At 54.6% G+C, this 26,134-nt stretch overlaps 1 protein-coding gene across 3 annotated transcripts in view; it reads right to left on the bottom strand.

Annotated features, from left to right (window-relative positions):
- The window catches only part of RPTOR (regulatory associated protein of MTOR complex 1), a 411,960-nt gene that overhangs the window by 16,948 nt on the left and 368,878 nt on the right, over nucleotides 1-26,134 (bottom strand). For all 3 annotated transcript variants that reach the window (XM_039476184.2, XM_003931661.4, XM_074389042.1), the window contains 5 exons: nucleotides 23,862-23,965; nucleotides 22,359-22,542; nucleotides 20,452-20,562; nucleotides 5,381-5,486; nucleotides 674-788 (listed from right to left, as the gene is read on the bottom strand). In XM_039476184.2, coding sequence (XP_039332118.1) covers nucleotides 674-788; nucleotides 5,381-5,486; nucleotides 20,452-20,562; nucleotides 22,359-22,542; nucleotides 23,862-23,965 — 620 coding nt within the window. The remainder of the gene's footprint in view (nucleotides 1-673; nucleotides 789-5,380; nucleotides 5,487-20,451; nucleotides 20,563-22,358; nucleotides 22,543-23,861; nucleotides 23,966-26,134) is intronic.

Below are 26,134 nucleotides of genomic sequence, written 5' to 3'. Positions count from 1 at the left end.
CACGCTTTGGTTTGTGTGATGAGAAGGTTCTGGAGACCAGTGGGGGTGCTGGCTGCGTAACAGTGTGAATGTGCTGAACGCCACTGGCTGCACACGTACAACGGTTAAAATGGCAAATCTTATGCGATCTATGTTTTACCACAATTTTTAAAAAGAGAGGAAAAAGAAACGGAGGTATGAACCACAGGGATTTCATGAGCTATAAAAACAGCCTCCCACTGGACCTCCCGCACGAGGTGGGCACTCTCTCCACTACGTAAGGGTGACACTGGCCGTGAACTAAACCCGCTTCTCTCAGGGCACGTGGTGTCACTTACTACTGCTTCTCTGTCACACACCTGCTTCTGCAGACAGGGCAGGAAGCTGTGGCCTCTGGGCACATCCCTATTACAAGTGTGGTCGGGGAGCCCCCGCCACTCCCCTGTGACCTGTATGCAGGACTCTGGACTGTCCTTCAGTGACAAGGACAGAGCCAGGCATGGGGTGCGTGTGTGTGTGGCTCAGTCATCGAGGAGAAGGTGAGTGGGGCATTTCTTGGGAAATGGCACTAAGGGCCCCGGGTGAGTGCCTTGATCTGCTTTTCAAGGAAGAGGAGCGGAGCTCGGGGGGCGAATGGGGTGTCACTGGGGCTGTCGGTCAGCTGGAAGCAGGGCCCCGCGAGCGCAGTGCATACCAGATGCTGTCCTTGTCGGCCACGGCGATGCAGGGGGTGAAGGGGTGGAATTTCACCACGGAGGGAACGCCGGGGTTCCTGTTCAGAAATATCTGGTCGTCCAATCTCGTGATGCCTGTCAAAAGAAACACACAAGTGTGGATCCAGGAGCCAGCACCTTTTCCCCTTTTCCTACTTTTTAAAGACCGAGTCCTGTTCTGTCGCTGGGCTGGAGTACACTGATGTGATCACAGCTCACTGCAGCTTCCGCCTCCTGCTCCAGCGATCCTTGGGCCTCACCTCCCCATGTAGCGGGGCCAGAGCGTGCGCCACACACCTGGCTACTTCGCTTTCTGTTGAGACAGGATCTTACTAGGTTGCCCAGTGTAGTCTCAAACTCCTGGGCTCAGTGATCCTCCCGTCTTGGCCTCCCTGAGTGTTGGGATTACAAGCGTACACCCAGCCAGTAGCCGGTCTTTCTGCTTTTTTTTTCCCCTGTTTTTGAGATGGAGTTTCCCTCTTGTTGCCCAGGCTGGAGTGCAGTGGCATGATCTTGGCTCACTGCAACCTCTGCCTCCCGGGTTCAAGCAATTCTCCTGCCTCAGCCTCCTGAGTCGGAGATTACAGGTGTCCACCACCACGCACGGCTAATTTTTATTAGTAGAAACAGGGTTTCACCACGTTGGCTAGGCTGGCCTCAAACCCCTGACCCAGGTGATCCACCCACCTTGGCCTCCCAAATTGCTGGGATTACAAGCATGAGCCACTGTGCCCAGCAAGCCAGTCTAAATTTACAAAAAATATTCATGCTGCCATGAATATTCTAAATTTACAAAAAATACTGATGCTGCCATCAATACCCTGGGGACTTAGTTGGGGACTTGGACAGGTACAAAGGAAGCAGAAGAAAAGCAGAGTGAAGGAAGGGGCCTGACCACCTGCTGAGGTGCAGGCACACCTGGGCCTTAGGCGGGCACGGCGGCCACTGAGCTCCCAGTGAGGGCCCGGGGCGCTGGCCGCACGGTCCATGCCTTTGCTCAGAACCCCCAAAGCTCCCAATGTCAAGCTGGGCTCGTGGAAGTGTTCGGCGAAGCTCAGCAGCGGTGCTCGCGTTCCTGTACGTTTATCTGGGTTGGATTACACGAAGGACGTGCTAAAGGATTCAGAACGAAGCTCAGTGGGGCTCTAATTCCTGACAGACTTGAGATGGAGACACAGGTACGGCCGCCACAGTCCACATCTCAGCCAGAGTCGGGGCCTTTCGGTCTAGAAAGATCGCAGCTACGAAGTTCCTTGATGGAGGGCTCTACTGCAGAACCACACGTTCAACAGAAGAGGGGAAGTGGACCTAATCACCAGGCCCCCAAACACCAGCACTAGGAAGTAAGTCCCTCCCTCATGACTTTGACTTTGAAAGGCTTGGTTCTAGAAGGAACCACAAAAGGAAGTTAAAAACACAGAGAAGTCAAGATGGGTTCCAACACATCTTAGTGACTAAGTCGAGATTTGTTCAGCGCGGCTGGCGGTCCGTGGGTGCATAAGCCCGATCGTCTGTTGCTGCCTCCCGGCTTCGGCCGCAGTCACCTGCCTGGCTCTGGGCAACCAGGGGGGCGTCTTGGAGACCCCCAGCCTTCCTTAGCTGGAGACACAGCTCCAGGTGGTGTGGAGCGAAGCCGCCTGGCTCTTACCAACCACGTCCTCCGCTGAACTGGTCTAGCCTGGAGGACTGTGGCGGGTCCCAAGTTTTCCTTTTGGGGAGTGCTGTGCTTCTGCTCCGGCAGGAAGTAAGACAGCCCAGTATAAAGGGGTCCGCAGAGAAACTCCACCAGCCTGCACACTGGGAGAACAGTGCGGGCCACAGAAGTTCGTGCCCTTTGCCGGGGAGGAGCCCGGCCTCTCCGGATCCGGGGCAGAACCTGCGAGGCGGGAAGCGCACCAGCAAGACTCCAGCGTCCCTTTTTTCCTTTTCACCCAGTCGACCCTGCCCCTCTCACCCTTCAAACTGTCTGGGAGCCTAAGTTTTCGTGGTCGTGGACAGGGACCCCATGTTTAGCTGAACTAAAGAGAAAGTTCTACAACAGGAGGAGCCTGCCCTCGGCGCGCAAGGTCAAAGTGGTGAGACTTGGGCACTCCACTGCAGGCCGCTCTGAGCTGGGCTTAAGCACAGCCAGGGCCACGACCCAGCCCCCAGCCCCTCCGCCTGTGCCTGGCACTGTCCAGGTGGCACCGGGGCCGCGGCGTCAGTGGGCTGAAAGCTCGCCAGCACTTGGTGGGCTCAGCACCTGGGGTGAGCCGCCCCGTTTCCAACACCGTCAATCCCCAGCTCCTGTCCTTAAACAGCAAGCACCCAGACCACAGAAAGGAGGTGAATGCCATGTTACGTCAGGAGGGGCCGAGGCTTCGGTGTGGCAGGACACTGAGTTACTCTAGTGGCACCTTCACTCTCAGCTGCAGGGAGTGTTTGGAGGGCATTGAACGAGGGAGTCTTGGAGGGAGTTTGGGCATAATTCTAAGCGCCGAAAGACAAAGGGAAACCCCACCCAACCTGCACATTTTATACGTGTACAAAATCAGTGTGTGACAGCCGGAGCCGTGGCTGTCGCCCAGGAGAAGGCGAAGAGCCGGGCCAGGGCCGGAAAGACACAGGTGACGCTGACTTCTCTGGCTAACTGTCTTCCGTATACAGGCATCTACCGCTTCTCCTTTTTCTCAGAGCTCACATCTTGCCCAGCACACAGCTGGCTGTCAAGTAAAAAAACTCGTGCGTGAATCTGCATTCTGCGCGCAGCAGGACCGGGAGGAGGGTGTGGCCCTCATTCCTTGTGGTCCCCGGGGCCACACGCACTGGCACCATCCTCTGTGTCTTGAGGCCTCATTTTCTGGCGTCTCCACTGGCCGAGCAGCTCCTCCTTGTGTGTTTGGACAATATGTCTCCTTTATTCACAAAGAGAACTCCCACCTCTGGTTTACGAGGATTGTTTTAGTTTAGAAAGCTTGGTTTTGTGTCCTGAATGCCAGCTCTGTTTCACACCCCACTCAATTCTGGCCACAGCCTCCAGGCCAGAGCGTGACCTTGGGCGTCAGGGGCAGCTTCTCTTCTGATGCTGCACTGTGTGAGCCTGACTCAGCTCCCAAGCCTGTCTCAGGCAGCAGGCAGCCCCCGGGTGCTGGCCATCCCAGCCAGCGGGCCAGGGTCCTAGGGAGTCACCAAACTCCAGGAAAACAGCTTCCTGTCACCGCCACCCGGAGACACCACAGCCAGCAGGGTTGCGTGTTCTCTGCTGGAGAAAGCCGCCCTGGCCACAGGGCGGACGCTGAGGCAGCACGCAACATGGGACGCTGTAAACCCCCAACGTGGGACGCTGTAAACCTGGTCAGCCGCCCGCTCTTCAGACGCACAAAGGGCTACAAAGCACCGTGGTTAGCTTTCGGCACCACAGCCACCGTCTGCGTGAATGAGATGAACCCCAGGCCTTTACAGGGAGAGCTGTATGGGAACGCGCTTCTGAAACGTTGCTGGTCCCAGAAGTCAGCGCTCTCCTCGGTGCTCAGCAGGGCAGGGTGTGAGCCGGGCCTGGGCATCTTCCTGAGGACCGGCCCATGGCGCCCTGCTGCCTGTGGGCGGGGCTCGCACGAAGCTGGCAGGGCGCTCAGCTCCGCAGGAGGGACGGCATCTGCCTTACAGGTCACCAACCCCAGCTTTAGAAAGTAACCCATAATAATCCCCAGAATTTTACAGGACAGACATGCAGGGTCAGAACAGGCAACACGCGGACTGGGGTCAGTGTTGTTGATTTCTGATGGGGCTGATTTGGTTGGGGGTAGCTTGAGGTCCCCCAGCCAGGGCTGGCTCAGTGGTGGGAGCCCGTGGTCACGGGGCGGGGGTGTGCAGAGACTCCACTGCTGCTCTGTGCCCTCAGTGCCCTTGGCAGGGGGTGGGGGAGGTGCAGGGCTGGACCTGGACCCCGGTGCTGTCCTGGATCCTGGGGAGAGGCCAGGGTCCCTGGCGTGGGGCTGCCTGACACCCTCATTGCTGTGTTGACTCTCAGGGCCTCCCCGCTGCCCACAGGGTCTCTGAGCCCGGGGCCGCCTGCAGCCCAGATATCCTCCGAGCTCCCACCGCACAGGCCCCACTCCTGGGCTCCTCCCTGGCCCTCCACCCCGGGCACAGCCAGGAGGGCAAACTACGAGGCAGGAGAAGGGGGCGATTCGGTGTCTGGTGGCAACTCGGGGAGGTTTGGGAAAATCATGACTCAAGTGTGGGGAGCTAGCCACCGTTCCAGGGACAAGGTGGAGACCACCTGAGGAAACCAGGGCCCGCCACGTCCACTTTCTGTTCCCAGGGAAGGACACGCCCACCATGGAGCATGCGCAGAGACACCTGTCTGGGTGGGAAGACGTGGCCTCTCAGAGGCCTTCCCTTCCGGAAATGCCTACGGGCCACGTTCCACTTCTGTGAGTTCCACCTGTGCTCATCGCCCCGAGGGCTGGGAGAGGCAGAGTACCGGTGGGGGCCGGGGCTGTGCACCGCCCGACTCTGGGCTGCAGGACCTGGAGACGGAGCCTGTCATCCCCACCAGCCTTAACGTGCTTATCTGCGGGGGAGGCAGGGGGACAGTGGGTGGTGGGAGAAGGCTGTGTGTGGGCCTCGCGGGGCCTGCTCACAGGGCCCTCCCCCCAGCCCCCAGCCCCAGAACGAGCCCCTGGCCGGCTGTGCGGGCACCTTACCCTTCTGGATGACTTGCTGGGCCTGCCTCCTCACTCGGCTGTTCCGCAGGAACCGCCACTCCCGCTCCTTTCGGATCTGACTCTCCAGGTCGTGCTCCTCTGGGATCTTCAACAACGGAAAACGCTCAGTTACGCCCCTCGGTATCGGTGGGGGGTGGGTTCCAGGGCCTCTCGGACCCCAAAACCCGGGATGCACAGCCCTGAATGAAAAGGTGGGACCCCGTGAGGGCAGCACGGTCCTCCCCACACCTCGAACCCTCGCTAGCTTGCTCACCATACCTGACACAGGGTGAAGGCTGTGAAACAGCTGCTATACCGCATTTTTGAAATTTGGATTGCTTTTTGTCGCACTATTATTTTAAATTTATTTTTGTTATTTAAATTTGTTTTTCATCCAAAATTGGCTGAATCTGCGGATGCAGCACCCGTGGACACGGAAGGCTGGCTGTAGTGAGTTTTGGATAATGGTGCCTCGTTCTCCAAGGCTGAAGGCTGTGGGCTTCTGCTCTGGCCAGCGCACCTGACGCACGGGCTGTTGGTGGGTCCCGAGTCTGCTATGAAACACATGCCGGCCCTGCCCAGGCTGGGGGAGGCCCTCTCCGTTCCTGTGTTCACTAGCGTGGCGGCTCGGAGGCCCTCGAGCGAGCAGCCTGTAGGTGAGGCTGACAGGTGTATGACAGGGGGCAGGGCCTCGGGAGACGCCTCCCCAGGGAGCGGGGGGCACTGAGGTCAGCGCTGAGCAGCGGGGCAGGGGCACCGAAGTGCTGCTCGGAAGGAGGCAGGTGCGCTCAGGAGACACTGCCTGGATTCTCCCGCTGACGCCGAAGGGAAGCAGGCAGCTGGCTGGAAGACGAGCGAGCTTACGAGGCAGAAGGAAGACGGCCTCATGGGAGGCCAGGCCGCACTCCGACAGGATGCGGGACCTTCCTGGGCAGCAGGGGGTGCCGCTAGGCTCCTCACGGTGGAAGAGCTAGGAGGGTGCCGGGGGGCAAGCCTGGCTGAGGTTAAACTGATGCGTGAGAACTTCGGTGCCCTTTGCTAACGAGACGGCTTCAGAAAGACCAGGTTTATCTTCACCTGAAACACACAGACGCTGGACATGCTGCTGCCCTCTCTTCCCTGAGCAAAGGTCCTTGCTTCAGAACCTGTGTGTGCGTGTGTGCACGTGTCTGTGTGCATGTGTCTGTGTGTGTGCATGCACATGTGGGTTGGGTGTGCACATTCAGTGTCTAGAGAGGTCTATACTTGGCAAATACTGGCCAGGATTTAATCGACTTTCCGTAGGAGGACGGCCACTTCCCTGGGTCACACACACGCATTTCCTTAAGCATATATGCCGGCCAGTCAATCTGGCTGAGTCTGTTCCTTGCTAAGAAACTAAGACTTGTGAAGACCCGAAATGTAAACGAAATGAAATAAACAAGAGAAGAACCCCACTTCCTCTTGGATAAAAGGAAACAGTTGCTTTCTCCGATAGAAGTGGAGTGAAGGACCAGCACGCTCCGCCATGTTTGTGTCCTTGCACGTCAATGTGGCTGGGGAGGAAAATGGTTCCCACAGGCGGAGTTTTAGGAGGTCACTGTAGGTGGTTATTACGTGCAAATGTTTACAGAATGTTCTTTGTGTTTCGGGCCCCAGTGCTTTGTGTCAGCTCTTATTACAGAACTGACAGGCAAACCCCGAGCCTGCGTCTGACCCCGTGCTCGGGGCTGGCTGCGGCTCGGTTCCTAGCCTGCGTGTGACCCTGTGCTCAGGGCTGGCTGCGGCTCAGTTCCTAGCATGTTGCTGCTCTGCTTCCTTCTTTTTCTTCTTAAAAGTCACAAAACCACACCCGACAACAACACACCGAAAAAGACATGCAAACCCAGAAGCAAGAATGACCGAAGGTGTCGAGCAGCTCCCTCCGCACCTTTTTTGGTTTATAAACAACCCCATAATGGCAAATGGGATAGGCTGCGGGTTCTTAACAACTGGTTTCACTTTATGACAATCCTGAGCTTATTAGAAAAGAAATGACAAATGGCCAATAACATGGAGCAGTAATAAGAAAAAACCCGTGGTAGAAAGACTCAAAGGTGTGCGGGAACAGAGAGACTGCACTTTAATGAGACTCAGGTTTCTCTGGGAATAAATTAGAGGAAGAGTCTAAAAGGCACTTTAAGCAGGAAAGCAGAGGAACCCAGCAGGAATTCCAGGTCCTTGGCCGGAGCCCGGGCAAGGAATCCCCATGGGGGGGAGCGGGGAGACATGGGGCAGCTTCACAGCATCAGCTCCAAAGATGACAAAGCCAACGAACACAAGGTGGAGAGGGAGCCCATGCCCGAACGGGGGGGGCACGCAGGATGCCTGGAGACAGGAGCCGCGGGGTCTCAGGTGGACTGGCACCTGTCCTGTTGCCATCGCACTGCAAGGGCCCTCTCCCAGCCCAGGAACGTGGCCTCCAGGGGTAGGGGGCTGCCACTTCCCTAATCTGAGCCCAAGGACAGAGCCCACAGCCTTCCCTTACAGCCCTTGCTGAGCAGAGAAGAGACTTTCTGAACGGGAACACGGTTCTGGAACCACCCCAAGTGTGTCTCAGGACAGCCAGCTATGACACGTGGGTCACAGGACAAGCACAGGCAGGAGGAAGCCAGTGGATGGAGAGGCCGGGAGAAGGCAGAGATGCCGTGGAAGACGCAGGCGCCCACCCTGGGAAGCCAGGATGTGACCGCCACTCAGGACGGAGGCAGCAACTGAGACCGCGCCACAGATGGCTTCCCGGGGCGGCAGCTCTTCATCATCGGCTCCGTCACGCCCTCTCACCACGTTCTCTTCAGGCTGAATAAAAGCTTTCCAGTGAACAAGGGCCCAGGCCCAGCGCGGGCTGAGCCTCCCTGTAAACGGAGCTCCCGGAGGCTGCGGTGTGGTGCGGGTGCTGCTGCTCCTGTTCTGATACGGACCTTGACACCCCTGGCTCCTCACACCTCTCGGCTTCCACTCAGACAGAAACCAATTTCGATTCTGAAGCCTCCCACAGAGGCATCCGCTGAAAGCCAAAGAAACACAACTCCCTTCCTGTTGCAAAGAAAAACTTGGGGCTCAGGAACAAAGAAAGATTAGAGGGTCCCCAGAAGACTTTTGGGAAGTAGCAGTTTAAGGCAGTTTTGGGGTAAATCCTTATCCGGGGAGCCTGGCGGCCCTAGGGCCGAGTCTTATTTTCAGTCCCTCTGAATTTAAAAAAGGTACAGGGTGTAGCAAGTCAAATTCAAAACAGGAACACGGCTATCAAGATTGAGGAAGACTTGGGGGCAGGCAAAGGGGAGAGGAACCCACGGGAAAAGGTGGCCGACACATTCAGCGCTTACACTCTGAGCTCCCTCCCTGTCCACTCACACAGCTTCTGATTACCTGAAGTGAGAGCGAATTTGCCTGTTACTTGCTTTTTCCTTGACACTTTTTATTATTTTCCCCACTGTGTAGCAACAAACTGTCCCCTCCCCACTAAACAATCACGTCACCTCCATGAACAGAGGCAGCAGAGGAGGCGGAGGAGGAGGGGGTAATGGTGTGCGCCCTGAGTCCGCAGTCTGGAGGTGATTTGATTCCACCAATGTCTCCCGTGTACATCACCACCAAGGACACGGTCTTTGCATCACCACAAATCGCCAAGAGACGGAAGAGATGGAGGGAGAAGCTCAGATGGGAGCTCAGAGCTGCTAGACACATTCACTCCTAAACACATCATTTATATCATCTTCCGTGTGACTTCAGCACAAGAGAAAAAACTGGTTTCTTTTCCCCGTGACATGAGGTCGATGGAGATGGAAACTACGTACAGTGAATTTCACCCTCTTTAAGTACAGGCAGAGTTTTGATAAATGCTGACAGTCACATGACCACCCCCGAATCAAGCTATGGAAAATTCCATACAGTTTTGCCTTCCCTGGAATGTTGTATGAATGGATCGCAAAGGATGCAGTCTTTTGAGCAGCTTCTTCCATTTAGCATGATATACGGGAGATTCATCTGTGCCACTGCATTTATGAATTGTTTATTTTTTCTGATGAGTCTTTCATTACATGGCTGTATCAGTTTCTCTCTTCGCCAGGTGTCTATGAATAGTGACTATGAATACAGTCACTATAAATGTTCACATACAGGTTTCTGAATGAACATGTTTTCACTTCTCTTGGTGAATATCCAGGAGTAGAATGGTTGGGTTGTATAGCAGGTGTATGTTTAACTTTGTAAGAAACCAACCAACTTTTTCAAGGTGTCTGTGGCATCTTGTAGTTGCAGGAGCCAAGAATGAGGATTCAGATGCTCTGTGTCCTTTATCAGCACTTGGTATTGGCAGCTTTTAAGATTCGAGATATTCTAACAGCTGTGTGGTGGGATCTCACTGCACGGGTCTGTACATCCCTGCAATTAAGATCCTTCACAATGAGTATCGCGCCATGTCCTTATTCGCAACTTGTACATCTTCTTTGGTGAGGTGTGTGTGCAAATCTTCTGCCATTGCTTCTTTATTGGTTTGCTTATTTCCTTATTATTCTTGAAGGTTCTTTATGTGTAACAGACACAAGATCTTTATCAGATACGCGTTTTATAATTTTCTTTCAGTCTGTGACTTTTCATGTTCTTAACCATCTTTAAAAAGCAGTTTTTAATTTTGATGAAGCCCAACATCATTTTGTTGACTTGTGCTTTTGCATCTTATTAGAGAAGCCATTGCCTAACCCAAGGTCAGAAGTTTTTTTTTTTTTTTCTGTTTCCTTCTAGAAGTTTTATAGTTTTAGGTTTCACACTTAGGGATATGATTCACTCTGAGTTCACTGTTCCATAAAGTGTGAGGTATGGATTGAGTTTTTGTTTTTTTTTTTTTTTGGGCAAATAGATGTCAATTGCTCCAGTACCAATTGTTGAAGACCATCCTTTCTCCATTGAACCGTACTGTTTTTGCACCTTTGTTGAAAATCAACTGAACACATTTGTGTGGATCAGTTTCTGGGCTCTCTATTCTGTTCCACTGATCTATGCATCTAACCTCTCATTAGTCCCACATCATTCTAATTACTTTTTTTTTTAATAGGGAGTCTTGAAATCAGATAGTGTGAGCTAACTTTGTTTTTCTAGTGCAAAATAGTTACTGTGATTTTAGCCTGCTTTTCCCCATAAATTTTAGAATAAAATTGTCCATTTTTTCCAAGAAAATCCTATTGGGATTTTGACTGGGGTTGCATTGATCTATGCATCCATTTAGGAAGAAGTGGAATCCTAATATGATTTAATATTCTAAACCAGGAGCATGGCCTCCATTTACTTAGGTCTTCTGATTTCTTTCATCAGTGTTTTATGTTTTTCAGAACACAGATCTTGTGCATATTTAAAAAATATTTATACTTCAGTATTTCTAATTGCTCATATGAAAATGCAACTGCTTTTTGTATAATGTCTTTTTTTTTTTTTTTGAGACAAGGTCTCGCTGTGTTGCCCAGGCTGGTCTTGAACTCTTGGGCTAAAGTGAACCCCCTTGCCTTCGCTTTCTAAAGTGCTGGAATTACAGGCATAAGCCACTGTGCCTGGCTGGACATTGTTAATACTATGCTGAGGATTTGGGGGTCTGTGTTTGTGCAAGATACTGGTTTGTAGGGTTTTTGTTTGTTTGTTTGAGATGGAGTCTCATTCTGCCACCAGGTGCCAGGCTAGAATGCAGTGGCGTGATCTCGGTTCACTGCAACCTCCGCCTCCTGGGTTCAAGCAATTCTCCTGCCTCAGCCTCCCGAGTAGCTGGGACTACAGGTGCGGGCCACCACGCCCAGCTAATTTTTGTATTTTAGTAGAGATGGGGTTTCAGCATGTTGGCTGGGATGGTCTCGATCTCTTGACCTTGTGATCTGCCCGCCTCAGCCTCCAAAAGTGCTGGGATTACAGGCGTGAGCCACCGCACCCAGCCGGTTTGTAGTTATTCCTTTTTATTCTTTTTTTGAGACGGAGTCTCGCTCTGTCACCCAGGCTGGAGTGCAGTGGCACAATCTCGGCTCACTGCAACTTCCACCTTCCAGGTTCAAGTGATTCTCCTGCCTCAGCCTCCTGAGTAGCTGGGATTACAGGCACATGTCACCATGCCTGGCTAATTTTTGTAGTTTAGTAGAGACAGGGTTTCACCACGCTGGTCAGGTTGATCTTGAACTCCTGACCTCAAGTGATCCACCCACCTCAGCCTCCCAAGTGCTGGAATTACAGGACCGAGCCTCCGTGCCAAGCCCTGTAGTTTTTAAATCTTGAGATGTCTTTGGTTTTGATATCAGAATAATGCTGCCTTCGCATACTGAGTTGGGAAGGGTTCACTCCTCTTTAATTTTCTGTGAGAAGTTGAGAAGAACTGGTATTATTTCTTCCTTAAAGGTTTGGTACAGCTGCCAGTGAAACTATCTGGGTCAGAAGTTTTCTGTGTTCAAAGTTTTTTAGCTAAAAACCCATTTTCTTGGCTAGTCGCAGTGGCTCACAGCCACAGTCCCAGCACTTTGGGAGGCTGAGGTAGGAAGACTGCTTAAGCCTGGAAGCTTGAGACCACAGTGAGCAACACAGTGAGGCCCCATCTCTATGCACAATTTCAAAATTAGCTGGGTGTGGGGGTGTGTGCCTGTAGTCCAGCTACCGGGGAGGCAGAGAGAGGTGGGAGGGTCGCTTGAGTTCAGGAGATCGAGGTTGCAATGAGCAATGATTGCACCACTGCACCCCACCTGGGCAACAGAATAAGACCCCATCTCAAACACCACAAAACAGAAAACTTCATTTCCTTATTTCCTTCCTTCCCTCCCTCCCTCCTTCCCTTTCTTCCCCCCAACCGCTGCTCTCGCTTGCTCGTTCTCTGTCTCTTTCTCTCTCTCTCTCTCTCTCTCTCACTCTGTCAGCAGGCTGGAGTGCAGTGGCTCAGTCTCGGCTCACTGCAACCTCTGCCTCCTGGGTTCAAGCGATTTTTCCGCCTCAGCCTCCTGAGTGGCTGGGACTACAGGCGCGCAGCACCACACCCGGCTATTATGTTATTATTATTATTATATTGCCATACACATTTTAGTATCAGCTTGTCAGTTTTTGCAAAGAAGGCTGCCAGGGATGGTGCTGAATCAGTCCAGCTGTTTGGGGAGATCTGCCAGCTTAATGGGAAGTCTCCCGACTCATAAATGTGTCTTTAATATTGTTCAATAGTGTTTCGGTACAAGTCTTACATTTCTTTTGCTAAGTTTATTCCTAAGCATTTTATTAATTTCGCTATTACTACAAATGAAACTGTTTTCCTGATTGCACTTTTAGGCTTTTCACTGCCAGTGTGGATGAGCTCACGTGCTGGGACACTGTCACGCTGGGTTTTAAGTTCTGATACTTTATTAAATTGGATTTCTAGTGATTTTCAATGTTCAGGATCACATCACCTGTGAACACAGACAGCTTTATTCCGCTTTCCAATATAATATGTTGTATTTCTTTTGCTTGCCTAACTTCCTTGGCGCTAATTTCCAGTGCAGTGTTGAAGAGACGCGGCAGGAGAGGACATGTTTTCCTTGTCGCCTCTGGGTTTGTGTGTATAGAATTCTAGATCGACAGTCTGTTTCTTTCAGCACTTTAAAGATATGACTGCACTATCTCCGCCTTACAGTTTGTAATGAGAAGTCTGTGGTGATTCTTGTCCTTGTTCCCCTGTAAGTAATGTGTCTTTTTGCTCCAGAGGCCTTCAAAGTTTTCCTGTATCTTTGGTTTGCGGTGGCTTACATATGATGTGAGCAGCTGTGTGTGTCTGTGTGTCCCCGTGTGTGTCCGCATGCCCCATGTGTGCGTGTCCATCTGTGTCCTCCGTTTCCCCGTGTTTGTGTGTCCCCGTGTGTTCGTGTCCCCGTGTCCGTGTGTCCCTGTGTGTTTGTGTCCCCATGTGCATGTGTGTCTGTGTGTCCATGTGTCTGTGTATCTGTGTCTCCGTGTCCGTGTCCATGTGTGCATGTGTGTCCGTGTGTCCCCCGTGAGAGTCCCCGTGTTCGTGTGTCCTGGTGTGTGTTCGTGTGTGCATGTGTGTTTGCGTGTCCGTGTGTCCCCGTGTGTGTCCGTGTGTGCACGTGTCCGTATGTCTGTGTGTCCGTGTGTGTCCGTGTCCGTGTGTGCGTACACCTTGCTCTGGGGGCTTTGCTGCTCTGTGGTGGCTGGTGGACTGCTTCGTACTACCCCAGTGCTCTCAGCTGAACTGCAGTCCTGTGTGTCTTCCACCCTGCGTGATCTTCGTGCTTCGTTCTGGGTACTTTCCATAGACCTGTCTAAATTCACGGATTTTTTTTTCTTGGCTATCTGAGGTCACAGACAGACTCTGGGGGCATTCACTTGACTCTTTCTTAGTCTCCACCTCTCTGCTGAAATTCCTTACCTGTTCACGTCTGTTGCCTGCCTTTGCCATTAATGCCTTAGGTCATATAAATCTTGGTTATTTCCACTCCTTCTCTGTTACTTCCAACATTCGGGCTGCCTTTGAGTCACTCTGTTGATGGTGGGTGTGTCTGTTTTACATTTTGTGGGGCATGTCATAGCTTTCTTTTTTTCTTTTTAGTAGAGGTGGGGTCTTACTGTGTTGCCAGGCTCGTCTTGAACTCCTGGGCTCAAGTGATCCTCCTGTCTTGGCCTCCCAAAGTGCTGGGATTACAGGTGTGAGGCACCATGCCCAGCCTCTCCTAATTTTTGAATAAATTCCAGACTTCATGGGTAGAATATCAAAGACAAAGATAAACACACACACACACACACACACACACACACACACACACACACACAAAGGCATACCCATTTCCAGTCACATATACACATACATAGGTATATGTGCCTGATACGTGTGTGTGTGCGCGCGCCCGCCTGCCTGGAAATGTGTATACCTCTATTGCTAGACCGTTCCAGAGTTCAGTCAATCCAGCGAGACACTGAAAATCGGAGGGGCTTGGATTTTACTGTTGCTATGGTGACAGTCAGCACACGGCCTACTTCAGATTCCTCTCGTGCTTAGGGCCGGGGCTCGTTTCCGGCGGGTTTCCACCAGGGTTCCCACTGCACCCTCCCTCGGCTTTTGGCTTTCCCGGTGTGTCTGCATCTCAGGGGGCTTCTCTCTATGCCCCGGTGCCCACCAGTGTTCGCTGCTGTGCCGGCGGCCGGCAGCCTGCTGGAGGGGTCTGAAGGGCTCTCTGCTGCTTGGCCCAGACTCTGACGGAGGCAGGGCCTGCGTCTCTGGACTTTGGGGTGGAGCCTTCTCAGTGACTGCCCTGCTCCCTGTGGTGTGGTCCTTGTGGCAGGTGGCTGCCCCGCTGGAGACGGAAGGTTTTTTTCTGCAGTTCTTCTACTGCAATGAGTCTTTGCCTGTGCTCTGGGGATGACAGGGTTTGCTGCCTTTCCATCGGGAGCTGAGGACTCTGTTCTGTGGGGCCCCCACGGGCCCACACCTCTGAGGGGCTCTTCTCGACTCCCATCTCAATCTTCTGGGTGAGGGCCCCATGGACGTCCACGGGCCTGTGCAGTGTGGACCCTCCCCAGGGTCCGAGATTCTCCACTGGTCCACGATGAGCCTTGCACAGCCCACCGCCAATTTCAGGCGAGCGTTTCTCCCCACTGGCCCCTTCTGCTGTGCTGCGGGAACTGGCGCTCTTGGCCTGGCTCTCCTGGGAGGCACCCTCCTCCCTTCCCTGTTGGGCGGCTCGCTCCCCTGCAACTTCAGCTCTCTGATGGGTTCAGGGGAGTCAGGATTTTATAGCTTCTCTGCCCTTTTCTTATTTCCGAGGTGGGAGTGGTGATCTTTCCAGCTGTCTACAGGCGGAGGTGGAGCCAGGCTGGGGCTTTTGCCAGAGCAATGCTTCCCACGCGCTTGAGCCCACAGGACCCGCCGCACCGCCGACAGGCAGAACCAGGATGAAACTCTCTATGAACACACGGTCAGAATAACCACGCACTTAATTTAGACAACACTGGGCAATTGCAATGTTCTCTAAAACAAGCCTAACTGACCTGGTCTGATAAACCCGCCCCCTGACTGTTGAACACTCGGCAGGAATTTACCACACAGGCGCTGGCACTGTGGCCACGCGTGGACACAGGCAGGCGGCATGGCACCGCATGGCTCTGGTCCCGGCTGCGGGAGGAAGCCGTGAGCACCAGAGTCCCGCTGGCGGTGGCTGCGTGGAAACAGGTCAGAGAACGCTATGTCTCCCACTTCCACCCACCAAACGCGTTCTTCACGCAGCCTCCATCCAAAACCAAAGACACATTCGGCTCTGGTATTCCTGGAGGGGAATCGACCTATCGTTTGCTTTCCTCCTGAACTTTCCAGGAAGGAACAGGAAGCACCCGTTTTAGAAGCTGCAGCTGGGGTGGGACCAGCTGGGCTCCCCAGGCGGGTGAAGCCCACAGCAGGCCGACGGGTGTGAGTGATCTCCGGGTGAGACGAGAGGCCTTCTCAGGCTCTGCCGTCTGCAGGTTTGGGTAAAGCACGTCACGTGCCATGCCATTCTCAAAGGAGAAACAAACAAACAAAGACACAAAACCAAACAGAAGAAGTCGTTTTTGAGGGAGAACCCAACAGGATGCTCGCTGCGTAAGCGAGACACGGGGCTCGAAGCCGCGCGTGCAGAGTCATCCCAGCGGCGGGGGGGAGCCCTGCGTGGGGCCCGCGGGTCCACGTGCCTCCCTCACCGTCTTAGGTCCTCGCGACGCACGGAAACCCCGGCTTCACGGCCGCGCAGACCCGATGACGGGCAGCCGGCTCCCATATCCACCCTCGAGCCTGCTGACGCCCAGCCGGGCAAAACAAGACCGCGATGTCTGCGGAGCAGCCAAGCGCGAACCCCAGCTGCGGCTTTAAGGGCTGTGCGCCAAGAAACGGCTCCCGCGTGATGCCCCACGACAACGTACCGACGTTCAAAACTTTTTATGATTAGAAATGGTATTTTAGGCTGTTTTAAATTGTAAAACTCATAACTGTTCTTTCTAAAAAATTCGAATAACCCAGAGGCAGATGATGAAAGAAAGAACAGTCCCTTCGCCGGGCTCCAGGCCCACCGTGTAGAAGTTGCTGCATGACCAGTTTGCTGTGTGACTGCCCAGGTCTCCTCCTGTGCTTGTTCTAGTCTATAGTCTACAGGACCGCAGAGCTTGTGCGAGCTCTTTGTACAATTTATTTCATTTTTTAGATCGAGGACAGTCAACCAAGTCCTCATAGAAAGACACAACTGAAGAATTTTAATGGCTGTGTAGTATTCCATCGTATGAATGCATCCTTTTAAATTAACTATCCTACTAAGTAATTTCTTTTCAACTTTTCCTATTACGGACACGCTGTCATGAGACCCTCTGGGCACAGGCACCACGTGGACGTGTGTGTTAGTGGTTTAAGAATGTGTGTCTCACAGCAGGAGCGCTGGCTTTGCAGGAGAGCCATTTCTAACTCTGACCATTACTGCCTCATGGCCCTAAGGAAAGGGAACAGTGTATCTGCCCAGCAGTGGAGCGAGAGCCCACAGCTCCCCACAGCCCTGGAAACCAGACTCTGGGTAGAATCAGTCTTGTAAACGTTCCAACTGAGAGAAGAAAAAAGTCGTATTACTTTTGTAATCAGAGCACAATTCAATACATCTTTTTCTTTCTGAAGCGTATGACAGACCATTTTGAATATTCTTTTGTGGTTTCTAATGCAGACATGAGCTCTGTGAACCAACACGGGGGAGAAATGAGGTTGCTTTGTGAATCGAAGTTGAGCCCCACACAGAGCCCGGTTCCTTCCAGTCGCTGAGAGCTGTAAGAAATCCGAACTAATAAAAAAGTCAGCAGAAACTGTCCTTACACGGCGTCTTCGGAGGCTTATCCTACTAATCAGTACTTGCACATTAGTGTAACTGGTTATTAGTTAGTGACCCGGTAACTACTTTAGTTTCTTACATGCCTTGAAGCAGCTTCGGGTCTGCAGCTGTTGTGTTCTCTCTGAGGTTTGATCCTAGCCCTAGAGCTGTTTTTAGTTTACATGGGAAGCAGGCTTAATACAAACAGCTCCCAGTGCGGCTTGTTACCCAGATGTCATTAGATGATTAACGAAGCCAGCAAACACCTTTATGAATGCCACCTAGAAAAGGAGGAGAGCAATGTCTTTTAAAACAAGATAAAACACGACCTGCTTCCTCTGCTAGGTTCAGAGAAGGTCTGCGGTGGGAAAGAAACCCGAAAGCCGTAGCTGCCATCGGGAGCTACAGACGCCGCCGGCCGCAGCAGGGCGCTCCTTTCCAGCAGACACCCAGAGCCTGCCGTCTCAAATTATGACTAAGTGAGCGTCTGTTTTCAAACCCTTGGCAGGGGCAGAGGAGGATGGTGTTTACTCCTTCAGCAACCGTTTCCCGACTCACCTCGCGCCTGACGGCAGCTGCTGTATGGACACCCGGTCTAATCTCCTTAGCAGAGCCCACACTACAGGACCCGCTGGCACGGCTAGACCACAAGGCTGACACCCTCCAGCTCCTCCATGAGGGTGGGAACCCTCAGGTGTGCAAATGGAGGAGGATGAAGGCAGTGTGGGGGGGCTGCTGACCTGAAGGAGAGGAGAGCCAGCTTGGGGCTTGCACTCACTGGAACGAATAGACACACACACACGGGGACACACACAGACACACACAAAAGCGCACACAGGCACACACGCAGGGACACAGAAGCACACACACGCAGACACACACACAGGGGCACAGAAACACATAGACACAGGGACACACAGAAACACACACATACACACAGGGACACAGAAGCACACACACACAGACACACATACAGGGACACAGAAACACACACACACATGGACACACAGAAGCACACATGCACAGACACACAGGGACAGACAGAAATACACGCACATACAGGGAAACACAGAAACACACAGACACACAGGGACACACAGAAACACACACACAGACATACACACAGACACTCACAGAAGCACACACACAGACACACATGCACCACCCAGACATATACAGACACACACACGCACAGCGGCACGCTCCGACGAGGCAGGCTTTTTCTTTTTGTCTGCTGACAGGAAGGTACATGAAGTCTGTTTCTTTTGTGGTTCTACCTTAACCTTCACCGTGAACCCCACGACCGCAATAGCAGTGAGCTGGATGATCTCCGCCATTCCTCCTCCTCACAGAATAGGTGACTGAGGACAGGCATTTTTCAAGGACTTCAAGAAAAGCCTCTCGTGAGCATACCAAGAAATCAGCACAATTTACAGCCACCGCCATTCCAGCAACAGGGAGAGCGGAAGATGTGGGTTTCTTTATCACCTGACCTCATCTGCCTTTAGCGCGAGACCGCATCGAGGAAACCAGGCTTGTTAATGTCAGACTGAATTCCATTTAAACCGACTGCCGCAGTTCCACAGGACGGCCTGGCACCCCTGCGCAGTGTCCAGCCTCCTCCAGCTCCGGCTCGCTCAGAGCTTGGGTGGCGCCTGCTTGCTGCCTCCCATGCCAGGGTCTGCTGACTCCTTCCTTCCTGACCGGAGGCATCCGTGTGATGGGAAGAGGCCCTTCCCTCTGTCTGCAGGGGACGCCAGCCTTGCGCCACCCGCACGGGAGTCAGGCCTGCTGACCTGGATTGAACCCACCCGCCTCAGGGATATCCTGGGGCTTGTTTCTTTAATGCCCTTCCCCAGACTCTACAGGGGCCTCATGCTTAGTGTAGAAACTGCAGAGCAGACACCAAAGCAGCCCAGATTCAGTGTCGCTGCGGCGGCGGCGGCGTCTGAGAATCTCAAGTTAGGAGCGGGCCCTTCCGGTCTTCATCCTGTGCACAGCGTTCCGCGCATGGGAACTGCAGCTATGGCCGTTCTGCAGATCCGGGCTCCGGGCCCGCGTTTTTTTCCGATTAAGGAATGTCATCATGAGCACTTCCTCAGGACACTAGTTTTCATGTTTGACTTTTCAACAGCCCCAATAATATCTCACCAAATATTTCATAACTTTTTAACTATTCACCCTATGTGGACATTTAAGTGAATCTCAATTTTCATTCTTATAAAGAACACAGAAGTCATGTGTCTGGATTATTTTCTCCAGAGTATTTGAGCAGCGTCACGGCCGGGTTGAAGCAGGTGGCTACTAAGGCGTCTGATGCTCACTGGCCAGATGCTGTCAGTGAGGCCAGGCACAGACACCCAGGCGCATCTGAGAAGTGGGATGCGAACTCCTCTCGTTTGCAGTAAGGGGGCTCAGTAGCTTTTTACAACCTGCCTGCCTCAGGGGCTGCCTGATGATTCTGCGTTTTGATGAACAGAAATCAGTATTCACTATGAGGACAGGAACACAGGAGTTGAGCTGTCCTGGGGGCCAAATACCATTCACTGAGATACACTAAGACACGAGCTTGACATACAATCAGGAATAAGCTGTGAGTTTCAGTTGTCAATTATTTATGAGGGAAGAGGAAGGTTTTCTCAGAATGCACTTTAGATTTCTAGAAAATCTACACAGGTCCCTGCTGGACCTCGGTAGAGATGAACTCCGGAACTGTGTTGAGAAAGCAGCTCCCACCCGCTCCCCACAGAGGCCCAGAGCCGCCCCCTGCCCCAGCCCGTGGGGACGTAGGCGCCGCCCCCACAGCACATGGCGCTGCTTAGGGCTGTGTGAGGGTTGAGCCTCAGAGACGGTCTTGCGGTGTAACCCCGAATGCGCTGGGCTCGGAAGCCGGAGGCCCAAACCTCTGAGCCGCCCAAGCGTGGCCTGCGGACGGGCCTCTCGCGATCCTCACCGTGAGGGAGTGCAAGGCCTGCTGTGACCTTGTCAGTCACGGGGAAGTGTCACCTGTCACTGCGGCACGCTCCAACGAGGCAGCCTTTTTCTTTTTATTGGCCACAGGAAGGTAAATGAAGTCTGTTTCTTTCGTGGTTCTACCTTAACCTTAACCGTGAACACCACGACCACAACCACAACCACAACCACAGTGATGCTCCCACAGCCCCGAGCCTTGGGTAATGAGGTGGGAGGGACACACGTTGGCCAGGACTTGGCTTTGAACCCTCTGCCCGTACGCACCTTCATGACAGGCTGGGCGAAATAGCGGGCGCTCCAGTCACAGAACCCTGTCTGCACGGCGGCGGAGACGAAGCTTTTGTGTCCGGCAGCATCATCCGCGTCATCCGCCGTCTTCGGGGTTTGGTGAGTAGGAGGGTTGGAAGGAAAAAGAAACATCAGTCAGTCATGCCACTCCTGAGCTCGAAAGAACTCCCACAGGGGACGGAGGCGTTGCCGGGAGCACCGGGCTGCCCCTAAGGCCGGAGCTTCTGCACTCTGCTCACGTTCCATATCCTGGTGACCGAGAACCCCTGAGCGGCTGGCCGGGGATTGAGGGTCCCAGGCTGTAAAGTGAGCGGTGTCTGCGCACCACCCCCAGGGCTGACCCAGCACAGCTCCCAAGCCAATGCTGGCTGTTTAGACGGTGCCATGGGGGTCCGTGTGCACCAGTGCATCAACTCCAAAAAGCCTCTGCCACTTGGCCCCAGGAAGGCTCCCCCAATAGCCCTATGACACCAGGCTGAGCGGGGACTCCCGTGTGACGCAGCCTGGGTGGGGTGCAGCTGTGCAGGCTGGCTAGGGCTCCCGGCCACCGGAGAAAGAGGACGTGGAGCTGCTGTGAGGACTGAGCTCTGGGTGTTTCCTGCCGTGGGACCTGTGGCAGCCAGGGCTGTCAGAGTCACGTGTGTTCATGCAGTGAGGCCAAGCACCAGGGGTCTTCGGTACCGTGCCATGAGCATGGGGTGGGCGTGCTGGCGTCTTTCACGCCATGTCTTGGCCCAGGGAGCTCCCCATCATCTCAGGGCAGATGCAGTGAGAGGCAAATTCCCCCACCCCCGGGCAGCTGCTCTGGCTTCACAGTGAGAGCCGTGGCCGGGGCGGGGGCAGGTGGGGAAGCTGCACGTGCCGGGGACGCTGCTCCCCAGGACTGCGGTGGCCTCCTGCCCCCACCAGGGCCTAACCCGGAGGCTGACCCTGCATGTGGGGCCTGGCCCGGGGGCTGACCCTGAACGTGGGGCCCGGCCCGGGGGCTGACCCTGCACGTGGGGCCTGGCCTGGGGACTGACCCTGCACGTGGGGCCTGGCCCGGAGGCTGAGCCTGCACGTGGGGCTCAGTGGTGGTTCTCGCTCCTCCTCTGCCGAGGCATGGAAAGTCCAGGTGGGCCAGGGCTGAGTGGCACCCCTGGGGACCTGCCCACTCCTGCCGTGATGGCCCTTCTACCCAACATGGCCATGCAGGCCCCAAGTCACCTGCAAGGAAGCCGCCAACTTCTTTCAAAATCACTGGGTCATCACGTGAGCCCCGGACCCCACTGCTGAGCTCTCAGACTGTTGCACCCAGAGCAGCCGGGGTGCGGGTGCGCCCTGAGCCACCTTCCTGAGCCCCGGTGCCCTAAACTGACAAAGCAGCAACACCTGGACGAGACAGCCGAGGTCTCCAGACTACCCGCGGGCTCACGCTGCTCTCACACCCCCAGCAAATCTAAGCACGCGTTCCTCTTTCCAGAAGTTTCTTTTTCAACTTTAAAGGCAAAGAGAGCGTACCTACGTATGCAGCAGTGTACCTGGATGTTAACAGAATACATGCTCTGTGGCGCAGCTGCCCCCGAGGGGGACACAGAGTGCTGGACACCCAGGAAGGGGAGCGCCGGGGAACTCCAGGCTCCTGTTTTGTTACATGGGACATCCAAGAATGGTGAACCCAGAACCACGGTTGGAGAACCAGGACACACCCGGCAACGCTCCTGCAGAGTGCAGGCAGAGGGGAGCGCCAGCGAGGGCCGGCGCCTGGATCTGAAAAGGCAGAGAGCGGCCCACAGACCCACCCTGTCCCGCAGTGGCGTGAGCAGCCTGTGGCCGAGGCCGCGCACCCCCATCTGAGAAGCAATGCTCAGGGTCCAGATCACCAGGCAGCCGGGGCTCCGTACCTGGTCTGGGCCCTTGTCGAACATCTTCCGTGTCCGGGGGAACTGGTGGGAGTGAGGGGTGTACTGCGCTCCCCCGGGGGCTGTGGTGCCCGGCCGGCCAGAAGGCAGGTCTCGGCTGACCGGCTGCTTGGCCACGTCACTGGTCAGGCTGGAGCTGCTGGTGCTGGACGCCGGAGGGGAGCCCCTGGCATTGGGGGAGAAACACACACTGCATTCTCTGCAGAGTCTGGAGCTTTGAGAGGCAGCGTGGAACAAATTCCTGTGCCACCCACGCCCTCCCAGGTGCCGCCAGGGCCCAGGCCGCCCTCTGCCGTGCGGCATGCCATTGTGACTCCCAAACCCCAGCTGCTGGTGCCAAGTCCATGCTGCTCAGCTGCCTGCCTGGCAGGGGACAGGGTCGTCCTTCACTGAACTCCAGTGCCCAGGAGGACGCACGGGCAGGACAAACCCACATCAGAGCTGGGTGGGCTGGAACTCCTGAGGTCACAAACAATAGTGCCATGTCCTGAGGTGCAAACACCTGTTGGTCGCCTACTCAGAGAACTGGATCCCCTCTTAGGAACTCTAATCCGGAGATCTAGACCCTCTTACGGACTCTGAATCGGAGATCTGGATTCTCTTAAAAACTCTGACTCAGAGATCTAGATCCTCTTAACAGACTCTGACCCGGAGATCTAGATCCTCTTACGGACTCTGACTCGGAGATCTAGATCCTCTTACGGATTCTGAACCGGAGACCTAGATCCTCTTATGGACTCTGACTCAGAGATCTAGATCCTCTTACAGACTCTGACCCGGAGATCTAGATCCTCTTACGGACTCTGACCAAGAGATCTAGAGCCTCTTACGGACTCTGACCCGGAAATCTAGATCCTCTTAACAGATACCGACTCAGAGATCTAGATCCTCTTAATGGATCCTGACTCTGAGATCTAGATCCTCTTAACAGACACTGACTTGGATTAATGGACACTGACCTGGAGATCTAGACCCTTTTTACCGACTCTCACCCGGAGATCTAGATCCTCTTATAGACTCTGACCTGGAGATCTAGACCCTCGTACAGACTCTGACCCGGAGATCTAGACCCTCTTATGGACTCTGACCTGGAGATCTAGATCCTCCTATGGACTCTGAGCCGGAGATCTAGACCCTCTAATGGATCCTGATTCTGAGATCTAGATCCTCTTACAGTCTCTGACTTGGAGATCCAGATGCCCTCTTATGGACTCTGAAAGGCCATAGACAGCAGGCTTAGTTCAACTTTTGCTGCGACTATGTGCAAAGGAAGGGTTCCTCAAGATGGGGAAGAGCTCAAGGCAGGGCTCAGATCAAGCAGGTGTGGGGTGTGTGGGGAAGAAGTGGGAAAGAATGCATGTTAGGGAGGGAGAAGGGGATGAAGCAAGCCAGGGCGGGGGAGGAGGAGGAGGAGGCTCAGGGAGAGCCTAGCTCGTGGGACCCCAGCCACCACTACAGACCACGGGCTGAGTGAGTGGCACTTACCCTGCTTGGTGGATGTGCACGCCCTTGTTGGTGGGGCTGGCGGGGGCCGACTGCGTGAGGGAGGAGGTGTCCAGGATGCGCTGTGGCCGGGTGTTCACGGTGGCCTAGAGGCAAAGGCACTGGCGTGAAGGTCAGATCGGACATGCTCCATGGAGGCTGCCATACAAAGTGAGGCTGACGGCTGCGTGGAGCTGCTTCAGAGCCGCAGAAGAGGCCTTGGGTGAGGGGCCGCCAACACCAACGGAAGGCGTCAGCTGGATTTCCCCCAAATGCAACCCTGGAGCTCAAGGGACATTCTTTCCTCTTCCAGGACTGGCACCTGGTGGGCAAGGCTGGCATGGCTGTGTGGACCAGGGTATCTGGGGAGGAAGTTCTGCCCGAGGCTCCTGAGAGGGTACGGGCCTGACGCCTCTGAGGACAGTGGCCCGCCTTCCTCACCTTCCCTGCTGGGAGGCGGCTCCCGGGCAGCCTCGGCGTCCTCCCCCGGCCTGAGGCTGGGCCTCCGCACCGCTCCGGCTTTGAGTCTAATTCCCCCAATGCCTCAGCTCTCGGGTCAGAGGCTGCGAGTTGAGGCCTGGGGAGGAATCCGCCATCCATGCTCTTTCCAGAGCCGGGTGGCAGTGATGTTCCTGGAGGGTCAGGGACCTGGCTGGTGAGCACGGGGTGGAAAACTGCTAGCAGCCCGAGGCCCCCCATGTTCCTCAGGAGGCCACGAAGCCGCCCAGGGCACAGGAGAGTCAGGGAATAATGGCAGGGGGCTCGGGTTCTCTCCCGTGGCAAAACGGGCTGCGACGGGGCCTGGAACTCGACTGCCCTGAACACTCTCCTGGTTGAGGGGCTGCGGGGGTCCCTCCCCACGGGCATGTACAGGTAGCGCCGGGCACGCTGCACGGAACAGACACCTTCATCTCCAGGACAGATGTGGCCACAATCTGCCCTGGGGAGAGGGCGCTGGCGGGGGAGGGGCGGCTGCCCGCAGGAGGAGTGGGCGCTGGCGGGGGAGGGGTGGCGCTCCTGTTGGGTGGGAAGCAGGGTGGTGCACAGCTGGCACAGCCTAGTGGGCAGCATGAGGCTCCAAACAACTCCTTCAATGCAGCTGTCTGCGGATGAAGCTGAGACCCTGGGCTCTGTGGCTGGAGGCTCCTGCAGGACGTGAAATTCTACCACGGAAAAAGCTTTGTGCCAGCTTGAGCCCTGGCACAAAGGGAGGAAGTGGTTTTGCTTTGATTTTTAAATAGGGTTTTCTGTGGCTCTGGAGGCCAGAGCACGCTGCTGTCTGCCGACAGGACCTCACGACGGCCTGGGTGCTCCGGGGCTGCTTTGTTCTGAGCGCAATGCGCAGTGTGGCGCCGCAGGTCCTGCTGGGTTCTGGGTCCCAGAGGCTGTGTGTGTTCAGAAGGGGCCTGATGGTGCCGGCACAGCCTCCTGTGTCGGGAGGACAGGGCCAGCTGCTCCGTGCAGGCGTCCACTGATCCTGTGGGCACAAGCTGTCCCCTGAACGCCGGCCGGCGCACGCCAGGCTGTGCTCCAGCCAGCCAGAACCCCATCCTGCGGGCTCGCGTCCACACGGGGCCCTGCACTGCCTCACTGCTTTTAATCATTCACTTAGAAGTTAGGAACCTTGTACCTGCAATTCAGCCAACAGAAAACCAAGGAAGACAAAACCATCCTAAAGACTTCCCTCAGGTGTCACTGGCGTTTCCCCCACTGCTCCTCCCCTCAAAACGCAAAGAGCAAGGAAACGGAGCCACAGCTAGTCTTCAAGCAATGTTCCTATTTTTTAAATTACAAGAGTGATACATGCTCTTTCTGAGCTTGTTTTGTTTTGATATTAAACTATTCGGCTTGCCCCAGACACACAAAACCACCCCACAAAACCTGAGAGACATATGATCCCTTCAAAAGTCTAAAAAGAGAAGAGAAACTTTTCCACTCTAAACTTAACATGTGCCTTCTCAGAATGTCTGGAAAAACCGTGGGAGGTGACGGGGAAGACAAACTTCTGGAGTTGAAATGGAGCCTTCAGCAAAACCCACACACGCTCAGATGCTCACGAGCGCTGCTGGGCTGGGGCTGGTGACTCAGGAGCCCCCAGGCGTCCTGCTCAGCTGCCCGGGGTCTGTGCAGCACCCATCCCTGCCACCCTGCACAGAAGCACCCACGGGAGACTGTGGCTCCTGATGAACCCTCTGTTCTGCCCACCCTTCTGGGAAGGGAACGGATCCAGCCTGTGGCATGAATTCATGCAGCCCCTGGGGTAAGATGAGACCATC

Source organism: Saimiri boliviensis, chromosome 17 (genome assembly GCF_048565385.1).
Source record: "Saimiri boliviensis isolate mSaiBol1 chromosome 17, mSaiBol1.pri, whole genome shotgun sequence".
Taxonomy (NCBI): Eukaryota; Metazoa; Chordata; class Mammalia; order Primates; family Cebidae; genus Saimiri; species Saimiri boliviensis.
This window is presented reverse-complemented; position numbering and strand designations above follow the sequence as displayed.